The sequence below is a fragment of the Miniopterus natalensis genome, chromosome 2 (assembly GCF_054644295.1).
Source record: "Miniopterus natalensis isolate mMinNat1 chromosome 2, mMinNat1.hap1, whole genome shotgun sequence".
NCBI classification, from domain to species: domain Eukaryota; kingdom Metazoa; phylum Chordata; class Mammalia; order Chiroptera; family Miniopteridae; genus Miniopterus; species Miniopterus natalensis.
The window spans coordinates 95,179,233-95,191,404 of record NC_142082.1 but is presented as its reverse complement, the minus strand read 5'-3'; the positions used below and the strand labels follow the sequence as shown (position 1 = coordinate 95,191,404).

Below are 12,172 nucleotides of genomic sequence, written 5' to 3'. Positions count from 1 at the left end.
CATTCATTCATTCATTCATTCATTCATTCATTCATTCATTCATTCAAGCATTTAGTAATCTGTCCATTATACACTAGGTCTGATTCTAGGTAATGAGGACACAGCAATAAACAACATAGATTCTTCCTTCAAAAAGCTTATTTAGTGAAAGAGGTACTCATAAAGGTCTCAGCCATTTTTAAATGCCACTTTTTCAGAGAAGACTTCTTTGACCATGCTATCTAAAATAAGCTTTTTTTCTAATAGCTTTTACTGGTATGCTCTACCACATTATGTTCCTTTTTAAAAATTTATCACAATTTATAATTGTTTACTATCATCTGTCTCTCCCTTTAAGTATAAAGACCCTATCTGTCTTTTTTTATTCCTAGTGCCTACCAGTCTGACAAACAGTAAATAGTAAGTACTTGCTGACTAAAAAAATGAAAAAAATACCCATACTTTTAACTTAACTTTCCTAAAAATGTAGTTTTTGCTTTTTAGACCCACTCGATTCCCCAAGATTTTCATTCCCAATTGTTGCTTTAACCTCTGAGCTAACAGTACTTTGAACACAGTTACACTAGCACCTATATCACAGCTTTGTAATTACTTATAAAGAGTATCTCAGTTAGCACACTGTACTCTTTTTTAGAAAGAGAACCTTAAATTCCTGTCCTTGGTTATCAAGGAAGCTTAGCTTAGCTAGCCCTTAATGATTTAATAATTCACTCATTCAGTAATTACTGAACACTCACTATGTGGTCAAAAGTGGGAAGATGAATACAGTGGAGAACATGATAGAAATGATCCCTGCCCTCAAAAAACTGAAAGTTTAATAGGCTGACACATACCAGTAAAACACATAATTATGATACGAGATAACAGAGCCACGACAAGGAAGGTAGGATGTGTGGAGCAGGGCCACCAGATGCATAACTGGACAGGTAGCTAAACTTGGAGAAACAGTTAAGCAGTGGATGTAAAGGCTTAAGCCCTGGCCAGAAGGCTAAATGGGTACAATGTACCAAAAGCAACCACCACAAAAGACAGTGACATTTAGAAGGCACTTACTGTGTTAGGCATTCTCTGAAGCACTTTATAGTATTAATTATATATTACTATACATTTATTAATCACATATATTAATTGATTCCACCCTTAAAACAATCCCATAGGTATGTACTACTGTCATCCTCATTTTACAGAGAGGTCTGAGCTACAGACAGTTAAGCAAAGTCTCTGCTATCTCACAAGTGCTCAGTGGCAGAGATAAGAGTTGAACCTGGGCAGTTTGGAGCTAGTCTGAGTTCTTGACCTCTCTAGTATACTGCTTCTTAAAAGTATTACCAATTGCTTTCCTTATTCTATTTTTTATTTCCTATAATGAGAACTAAACTCTCATGCATGTTATGTTTTCAACAGCCACGCAGACTAGTGATTAAATAAAATCAAGTCTGTTTTAACTTAGAGATTAAGATATGGATGGCATAACTTTAAGGGCTGACTGAAGAATATATTTGAAGAAACATTATTTTATTAATGGTTTATAATACCCCTTAAAACAAAAGCACACAAGAAAAATGGGCAGAAAAGTATGGCATTATCTACTAATGCTAAATGTATATACAACTTATGATCCAGCAATTCTACTCCTACGCATCTACCCAAAAGAACTATACATGTATGTGTGTATATGCATTTGTCCATGCACCACAATGTTCACATCAGTCCTATTGTAGTAACCTTAAACTGGAAGCTACCCAAATGTCTGTGCACATCAACAGAAGGCCAGGTATATAAATTGTGTTATAGACCACAACTAAATACTGAATAATGAGAATGAATGACCTACAACTGTATACAACAACATGAACAAATCTCACAAATAGGATGTTAATGAAAGAAGCCACACACACAAGTATATGTCCTGTATGACTCCATTTATGTGAAGTACAAAACCAGGTAAAACTAATCAGTGCTACTGGAGTGGCTTCCCATATGAAGTGGGTGAGTGGAAGGGAGCATGAGGCTATGGGAAGCTGGTAATGTTCCCTTCTTACCTGGGTAGTGGTCACTCAAGTGTGTTCAGTTTGTGAAAATTCATCAAGTGTACACTTATTGTACATATATTTTTCTGCATATACATTATTCTATAAAAAGTTAAATGGAAGTTGATAATTTTAAACATCTGGTCTATAATTATTAATGAATTTATTATGAAGAGAAATAATTACATTGTCATCATCAGCTAATATCTGAGTGCTAACCATGTGTCAGGTACTATATTAAAAGCTTTACATGAGTGAATCTCACTTAATTGTTTCAAAAACATCCCACAGAGACAGGAACTATTATTAACTTCATTTTCCAATAAGAAACTAAGGCTCAGATTCATTAAGCAATATGTTACAGCAGAAAAACCAAACTCAGATGATCCTAACTCTAGGGAATATATTCTTTTTTTTTAAATATGTCTTTATTGATTTCAGAGAGAGGAAAGGAGAGGGAGAGAGAGAGACAGAAACATCAATGATGAGAGAGTCACCGATCGGCCGCTCCCTGCACGCCCCCCCACCGGGGATTGAGCCCACAACCCGGGCATTTGCTCTGACCAGGAATCGAACCCTGATTGCCTGGATCCCAGGTCAACGCTCAACCACTGAGCCACGTCTGGCCGGGCGGGAATATATTCTTAAACATCTAGCTAACCTAAAGTTTAGGTAAAGGCAAATTCAGGCAATGTCAAGGCAAGAGAGGCACACTGGTCTTGAAACTCAGTCCACATAAACATTCACTCACATTACTTTCCCGGTGGAACCTTCAACTAGAAGAAACACTAGCCAGGTTAAGGTGTAACAAGTAACAGCCTAGACAATTTGTTCCCAAAATCAAGTTACTCTCTTCAGTTGCAGCATATTCATTCAGGCTTGAGAAAATATAAATGTTAAAAGGTTTCTAAAAAGAGCCCTGCCGGGTGTGGTTGAGCATTGACCTAGGATCCAGGCAATCGGGGTTCAATTCCTGGTCAGGGCACATGCCTCGGTTGCAGGCTCGATCCCCAGTCGGGGGCATGCAGAGGGTAGCTGATCAATGACTCTCCCATCATTGATGTTTCTCTCTCTCTCTCCCTTCCTCTCTCTGAAATCAATAAAGATATATTTAGGGGGGAAAAAAGGTTTCTAAAAATAAACCCTACTTTTCTAACTTCTTTCTGTCCCTTAACACTTTTTTATCCCAGTGATATAAAGTATGTCTTTAATTTAAGAAAATATAACATGGCAGAAGAATATTAGTATAGCTAAACTTTAACACATCATTAATCTTTATGCTATGTGAGTGGGGGTTGTACCTGAGAATAAGCTGGTGACTCACATCCACAATGCAGAATTACCAAGCACTTTCATGAATGGAAACAGAACAAATGCATCATATAATAAAGTTTTAACAAAGGTAACACGGAGAAAATAATTCCATAATTAGTTATAGGATTTGGCAATTTACCAACATTAAATTTACCTCTTTGGAGGGGGAAGCAGGAGAGGTGAAAATTGTCATCCAATAGGACCATACAAACATAACAAAGAACAGATGAAAAGCCACAAGGTAAACAACGGCCTTTCCTGGTAAATAAAACAAATAACATTTCATTGAACTCTGGTGAAAACAGGGAAAAAGCATTATATTAAAACACAATATTTAGGGTCAGGAGTTTTAATCTAATAAAAAATAATTAAAACATATTAAAGACATCAAATATATAAAGTCCTTTTTTTGCATGATGTAACATTACAGATATGAAGGAGCATTCTGTATTTAAGGGTTAACAGCATGGTTTATAGGTACTATAAGATTAGTCTGAGATGAGATTTGATTTCATTGAGTTGTTGAAGATTTAAGTTGAAATATCTCTTTCACTGGTTGCATTTCAAGCTCTTCCTAAAACTAACTTAAACATCTAGCTATAATGACTTTAAATGACTTAAAACAGATTCCATTACTATGAACATTAAATTCAGGAAAATATGAACTGAAAATAAATAAAGGAAGTTCCTATCACAGGGAATAATCAGTACATTAGAAAAAACTCAATTCCTGGATTGTTCAGAAAGGTATCCTAAATTTCATTCTTCTCTCAACATAGGGTAACCAAAAAATTTTAGCCACTTTGAATTTCTGCCATAACCGTTTCCCAAGTGGATTAGTATAAGACTCCAACATCTTTATCTCCAAATATTAACTCACTGATATAACTTAAAGCTTTTTGTTGGGTTCTGTAGTATTTCTATTTGGAAGAAGTGAGACTGTTTTCCACAAGAAGCAAGAACCATCTACTATCTACCAGGTGCTTAAATTCTAAGTTTGGAACTCAGCATCACAAACCCACAGAAAAACAAAAGCATAGACAAGCATAAAAATTTGAAATTCTACTCATTTTAAAGTTCAGATCAAATACTACTTCTTCCACAAAAGCTTCCTCCATTACCTTCAGAATTCATTACCCTCTCATACTCTACTCCCCAGATAACTTGCTCAGACTTAAATTAAACCACTTAGCTTGATTCATTAAAGTTAGTTGCTTAATACTGATGAGCTAATATAATAAATGCAAAACACTTAGGACAATGCCTAGCACATAATAAATCCTCAATTAATACTGGCTATTATTACTATCCAGACATCTTAATTTCTTTTCAAAAGCTGGTTCTTTTTGTACATTCCCTATGTCAGCGTTTCCCAAAGTGAAGGAGTGATAAAAGTTTTCACTGATCTGCAGTGAAGTGAAAAACATTAAGAACAACGTGGTACATATTAGGACACAAAACAAGTCTCTACAAGTTCAAGAAGACTGAAATCATATCAAGCATCTTCTCGGACATTTACACCTTTGATACTATGCAGCTGTAAAAACAAAGGACACCTTACCCTTTGAGACAGCATGGTGAGACCTGGAGAGTATTATGCTAAGCGAAATAAGCCAGTCAGAGAAAGACAAGTATCACATGATCTCAGTCATAGGTAGAATCTAATGAACAAAATAAACTGATGAACAAAATAGACCCAGAGACATAGAAGCATGGAACAGACTGACGGATCTCAGAGGGAAGGCAGGGGTGGTTGGATGGGTGGGGAGAGATTAACCTAAAAACTTATATGCATATATGCATAACTGATGGACACAGATAACAGTGTAGTGAAGCCCTAGGGGGAGGGGTGCAGAGTGGAGGGGATCAATGGGGGAAAGGGAGGACATTTGTAATACTTTCAACAATAAAGATAGATTTTTTAAAAATTAAAAAAAAAACACACACAAAATGACGTGGTAAAGTTTTTATAAAGCTAACATGCATTCAGTTCAAAATACTGTTTTGATTTTTTAAAAGGTTCTTTTTAAATAAAATAACAATAAAAAATTGACAACTCCTTGGACCCCAGCATTTTCTTTTGCAATTATCCTGGTCCAAGAGACAGGAAGGAAGCACACAGGAAGCCAGGGCTCAATGACTCCTCAATCACACAGCTAATCTAAAAAGTACTTCAAATTCCAGCTCCTAAAACCTCTTTCAAAGTAACCTTATTATTTTCACTGCCAGTGCAACAGTTCATAAATTGTTGCTTATCTCACTTGGATTAATTCAAATGCCAACTGGTCTCCCTATTCCAGTCTCCCTTGCTTGCAACCCATCTCAGTGGGCAGTGTAATATGCGTTGCTCAGTCTCCCACCTCGACCCCACGGTAGTGAAATTCCTGGGAAGTAACTCCATCTACATGACTAATAAATGCATTCTAAAACTCTGGGACTTCCTAGTAGGGAACCATACCTAACTATAGTTATTCAAATCACCACTTCTGCCCACAGAAAGACTAAGAGAAGGTAGGTATATAAGGTAGATCTTATTTCTAACCCTCACAACAGTCTAGTAAGGTATTCCTTTAGTTTACAATGTAAAAACTGAGGCTTGGGGAATTTATTTAATATCTTGCCCAATTTCACTTAGCTACTAAATGAGAAACCCAGATTCAAACCCCTATCTTCTTGATAAAAATCCAAGGTTCCTTTCACTATGTCACACCTAAAGTTATATTTCCTCCACTTCTTGAACCATCACCTAGGTGTTAGCATTAAGTAGCTAGTTAGGTATTAACAAAAGAGGAAGGAGCATACAGCTTCATAGACACTCCAGGGGACAGCCACACCCTCCTCCAATGAGTTAAACAGTAAGGGGAAATTCCTCTGCTGAGGTAAAAGCAGCAGAAGGCAAGATGGTCAGGGGGAGGTCCTTTTACTACGAAAGCATGCTCAGTAGGAGCAAAAATGGCAGCCTTAAAGGGAAGGAGAAAAACCTAGAAAAGGGATTGGACAGGAGGCTGCACCAGCACAGCAGCAGGAAGATCCAGGAGGAAGAGATTAGATGATTTGAAAGAAAGTTTACCCCTTCCTAAATCCAAGAAAATCTAATCAAAGCTTAATAAAGGTCCAAGTCTCGGCTCATGCAGTCTCTCTTCAGCCGCCACGTGGGCCAAAGCGCAATCACAGGCCAGAGGGGAACAGAGAGTGGGACTACTGGAGCCTTGGATGCTGGGCTAATGGCACGGCAGCTCTGGGTCCTGGCCTTCCTCCTGGGCTTGATGGGGACAAGTTCAGGCCGGTGGCCCCAGACGCTGGACTTCTTCCACAGCAAGACGGAGCTGAGCCATCTGGTCATGGATGAGGCAGTGCAGGAGCCCCTTCAGGGGCATCTATGCCTGGCCCACCCTTCCACTAAATCTACCCATTATTGCCCAAATCCTCTTATGCATGAGTCCCCAAAATTAATTTCCTGCAACTTAGCAAGAACCTATTTCGAGACCAGTCTACCTCTAGCAACAACAGTGGTTACAGCCTACTTCAAAGCCAACATCTGATGCCAAGATAAAATCCTAACTACAACCTCCTCCTACGTTCAAATTTCTTTTTACTTCAATTAAAACTGATTGTCATCCTCATTGAAAATCCTAGTTTCTCAAAATCAGCATTTTGTATCATTTCAGCTCCCTACAGGTTGAACCCCATGGTTTACCCAGTGGATTCAATATCATTCATTCCTTTATTTGTTTTTCCTTTGGAAAAGCATACTGGAGCTCAGTCTCCTACTGTTAGACCAACTGTCATCTTCACCTAGCTCACTTCACTTATTTATACTTTTGCCGGGTCTGATATTCAGTGAAGTTTATCAGTCCTCATCTACATACTATCATACAGCTTTGAAATAAATGGTAACCTACAGTTACTTTAAATGTCTTGATCATTTAGTTACTTACAACTAAGGCGAGGATGTAAAACAATATACTCTAAAATATTTTTTAAAACATTTAACATATTTTTAGAATATTTCTCCTCTCCATAAGAACAAAAACAAAATGGCTTTTGTTTTAAAAAATCGTAACCCTCAGTAAAATAAATCTCTCAGCATAATGCCAGGAATATAGTAAGTACTTAACAGATTATTGTTATTATCAAATTTATATAGGAGAGGGGTATGAGAACTATATAAATTAACTAAAGTCAAATAAAGTTAAGTCAGGGGACTGCAACGTGCTGCCTGACATGAAACCCAGCTGACCAGAGATGCAAGCGGATCAGGAAGAGCCTCCAGACAAAGAAAATTCCTGCAAAGATTGATTAACAGCTACTCACGCAAATCTTATTGTTTACCCATACCATAAAGGGAAAATACAATGCCACAAACTATACCCTGTAAAGGTTAAAGTTAATCTCAACTTTTTCCCACTCTCTATTTCCCCATACCAGCAACTTTCCATAGAAACTACAAACAGAAGCTCAACCTCTAGATGGTTGGGGTCTATCTTTCTTCTTTGGAGAGTAGGGTCCACTACTGTGTCTGGGAGTGGCTTTTCTTGCTTGTCCCCTCTGCTCAATAAAACCAGCTTTTCCACTTTAACCTCTTGTTTGGCTCTAGTCTTGAATTCTTGCCTGCTCGAAGCCCAAAACCCTCTTGGGTCTGGGTTCAAGTTGCTACTAGGGACTCCCCCACTCCAGCATCAAAATTATGATGTAAAGAATAATAGAAAATATTGATTTTAAATAAGTTTGAATTAATTCAATTGCTAATAACAAACTTCTGGTCATATATATGCCAGAAGAAATATATACAGCAAAAGTTAACTAGGCAAATTAAATCAAAGCTGAAAGAAAAACTGAATCTATAAATCAGAAAGTCTGACTCAAATAACTGAATTATGGACAAGTCAATAAGCAAACAAAAAACTTCATCAAAACACTCTTTGGAAGACGTGGGGAAAACAGCCCCAAGAAATAATGAGAAATAATGATACAAGTTAAAAGTTCTGTTGTAAAAACTTCAGAAATTCTTTGCTTTCTGTATGTGCGCATTCAACATATGGGAAAGAGCTTTGATTTAAAGGAAGAAAAACACGCCTACCAAGATTGAGTCTATTACTGTTACTGAGAAATCAAACTGAAAGGCAACTTGAGATTTACATAATTAATGCCTAATTATTTCCAGTAATAAGGACATTTCTAGTAATAAGGATAATTCCCAAAGAAGGAAGATAGACTCCAATCATCTCTAGAGGTTGAGCTTATATCTGTTTGTAGTTTCTATGGAAAATTGCTGGTATGGGGAAACAGAGAGTGGGAATTTCAGGATAATTAATTTCTAACTGTTCAACTGTTCTAGAAATCCTCTGGATTTCCATATCTCAAATCAAATTTTATTTTTGAAATTTGATCTCAATAGACTTAAAATTTTATTTTATCTCAGTGAATTTTGAGCAAATATTTTTCCCTCTAGACATTGTCTTTGGCTAGTCATTAGAAAACCTTTAATTCCCTTTCAAAATGAACTAGTAATACAATTTACAAATTTACGGTCTAGCTATTTAAATGTTTTTGAGTAGTGAAGTACTATTTTTAACAAATGCATAAACAAAAGAAAATAAAATCCCTTCCTCTACCCTAGCTAGAACTGATATTAAATATCTAAACTATTACTACAGAGTTCTGAAGAACATACAAGGCAGAAATATGTATAAAAGTATATCAAAGAAGTTTGGGTACTAGGCGCCTTACAAAATAACAACTACTAGGTACCTTACAAAATAAGAACTTACAAAAAATGCAAACAAGAATGTATTGAATGTATAGAAATAAATCCAGTATTACATCTCATTTTATTTACTTAAACTTAAAAAATATATATTGTCTTTCTGAAAACAAAATCACAAATAGTCATCACTAAATAAAAAGTATGTGGGTTGCAATTATGATACCATAAATAATCTACTTAAATTGAGACTAAAAGTGTCTTACCGTTTTCTCCATTTCCAGAAAGAGTAACTAGAATACAAAAAAAAAAAAAGTGAATAAATATACTTTAAAATTTTGTACATAAATTTTATTGCAGGTTGACTATTCATCTTAATATCATTTTCATAAAAATAAACTTTAGTTATAAAATGTAAACACTAATGCAACTTCAGAATTGCACTCAAAAAACACTAAAGCTAAAATTCAAATTCTTCATCATTAACACTGCAATCACATTAAACATTTTTTTTCAGAACTTTGTTCATTTTAAGTGTGTCCATATGTTTACAGTTGTGATGTTTCTTTAGCTTTTTCCTTAATGCTACCTACAGAATGAACAGGACTCTCTATGGCATGGCACTCAGTTATCTAATTAGCCTGTAATGTATCTCTATAGAAATTTCCATAATTTCTTTGGTATCATATTTGTATCTTTTTGCTTTTACAATGAAGATCTTAGTTCCTAATTAATTCACTTATTTGGTTTATCCTAAAACATACATAAAATAGTTTTAAAAATGCATAGTGGTTTAAGATTTCTTTGCAACTTTTAAATTTTATTTGTGTTGGCTTTAAACTAAACCCCACTAAAAGTACCATGTTCAAAAGTCACTTGAAAAAATTCTTTCCTGTGTGTAGTTATAGTATCAACTTTATATAAAATTAAGTTCATTTTAAAAAAAGAAAAAAAAAAGAAAAAAAATAATTAAAAAATAAAGTGCATTTATTTCATGATTTCAAATTGTACAAAAAAAGTTTGCTTCAACCCCCATTCTTTGTTTTAATTTTATCTTTTTCAATATATATAAGGTATCAATGGTTTAAAAGTCAAAACTCTAGAAAGAGGTACTCAAAAAGGCCTGGCTTTCATTTCTCACCCCAAATAATCATTTTTATTAGTGTCTGTTTTATCCTTCTAACATTTCTTTTAGCAAAATAAGCAAGTAAGTATATACAGGGTGGGGCAAAAGTAGGTTTAGAGTTGTTTATATGTAATACATTAATAAATAATAATATAAGAATAAACTCTGTGTTTCCCATACTCATAACTATATACCTACTTTTATCCACCCTGTATTTCTAATTTCTCTATTTATGAACCATTCCACACCTTGCTTTTTTCATCACTCCACATGAGTACATGGACACAATCATGGCTTGTTTGTAAAGCACTGCACAATACTCAATACTCCATTGTGTGGGGGTTCCAGTAACTGATCAGGCCTCTATTGATAGACATCTGGGTTGTCTCCAATCTTCTGCTGTTACAATGTGGCAATGAATAATTTTATGCATGTGTTATTTGTGGAGGTTTATTTTAGTATAAATTCCTAACAGTGGGATTACTAGACCAAAAGTAAATCTATTTATCCCCAAAATCCCTGTTACAGGGGTTGTACCATTTTATACTCCTACCAGCAATGCATAAGATTGCCTGTTTCTCCAGTCTACCCAAAAAGTGTTTTCACACTTTTGGTATTGCAGGGTAAGTTTACTTTGCATTTATCTTATAAGTGAGTAAACATCTTTTCATAAGTTTATGAGCCACTTTCATTTTTTCTTTAACTCTGAACTATCTATGTCATAGCTTTCCACTCTCTGATTATAACATCATCCACTCATATTTTCTTATAGTACTTGAATGTTTTTATTTTTTACATTCAGGTTTGGTCCACTTTGAAATGGCAGATTCCAGATAAACCTTAAAAATCACATGGTACCAGAAAGTAAGGAAGAAACAAATGAGGGGAACATATCAAAAGGACAGAGAAACCAAATTGAAACAGATCCTATTGGCCAAACCTGGGGCAATCTGAGCAATGAAATAAATAAGATTATAACCCATAAAATAACAATCCATGCGCCGGACCAGCATGGCTCAGGGGTTGAGCATCCACTGATGAATCAGGAGGTCACAGTTCGATTTCCAGTCAGGGCACATACCCTGGGTTGCCTGCTCAATCTCCGGTAGGGGGCATGCAGGATCACGCTCCCTGATCAATGACTCCCATCATTTATGTTTCTCTCCCCCCCCCTTCTCTCTCTCAGAAATCAATAAAAACATATTTTTAAAAAAAAGAATCCATGAGAACATGTGGATATAAGTGAATGGATCAATAAAAAAATGGAAAGGAGGGAAACCTCCTCCTTACAGAATTCTAACTAAAATAGAAGAAATCATAGAATTAGAAAAATCACCATTTGGCAACCAGCACAGTAATAACTGTTTCAAGCAAGAATCTTCAAAAATGCTAAAAAGAGTTAAGTGCTAGAAATCCAGAAAAGATTTCACCACAAATATATTTCCCCACAAAGATACTGTCTCAGGTTCTCTGGAATCAGGTGCTAAAACTGAGTGTGGGGTACAAAGTATTTACTGGGGATCAAAATTTGTGAAAGTAAGGGGAGGCAGCAGAGGGGGAAAGTCTACCTGCAGTGCAGGCCTATGGAAACCTTGGTTGGAGCCTGAAGTAGGCTGGAGATCTGAAGTAATCGAGCTGAGTAGTTCTCACTCAGGTACAGGATACTGGCTACTCCAAGAAGGGTGTGGCCTTGGGTGAGGAGAATCATGATCAAAGAGCTGACAGCTGTCTGCTGACTACACTTGACACAACTGAACAAGGGGGGTCTGTGTGGTGTACCTGAGTCTACCAGAATACTTGTTAATTACAAAGCAAACTGTACCCTTACAGAATGGAGAAACTTGGCAGATACCACCTTAAGTGATGGCTAAAGGTAACAGTCCCTAATGTGGTACAGTCAATGATACAGCTTTATTTCTGTGGTATGCTTGCTAAAAATGTATACTCTGAATCTAATCATGAGAAAACGTCAGACAAACCTAATATGAGGGACATTCT

The 12,172-nt window shown here is 36.0% G+C and overlaps 1 protein-coding gene across 4 annotated transcripts in view; it reads right to left on the bottom strand.

Moving 5' to 3' along the window:
- Positions 1–12,172, bottom strand: part of ZDHHC20 (zDHHC palmitoyltransferase 20) — a 73,975-nt gene that overhangs the window by 45,076 nt on the left and 16,727 nt on the right. For all 4 annotated transcript variants that reach the window (XR_015714048.1, XM_087814407.1, XM_087814408.1 and 1 more), the window contains exons 2-3: positions 9,315–9,341; positions 3,499–3,602 (exon numbers count right to left, since the gene is read on the bottom strand). Coding sequence is in view for 3 of the 4 variants with exons in the window: in XM_087814407.1 (XP_087670533.1) it covers positions 3,499–3,602; positions 9,315–9,341 (131 nt within the window). In the remaining variant the exon portion in view is untranslated. The remainder of the gene's footprint in view (positions 1–3,498; positions 3,603–9,314; positions 9,342–12,172) is intronic.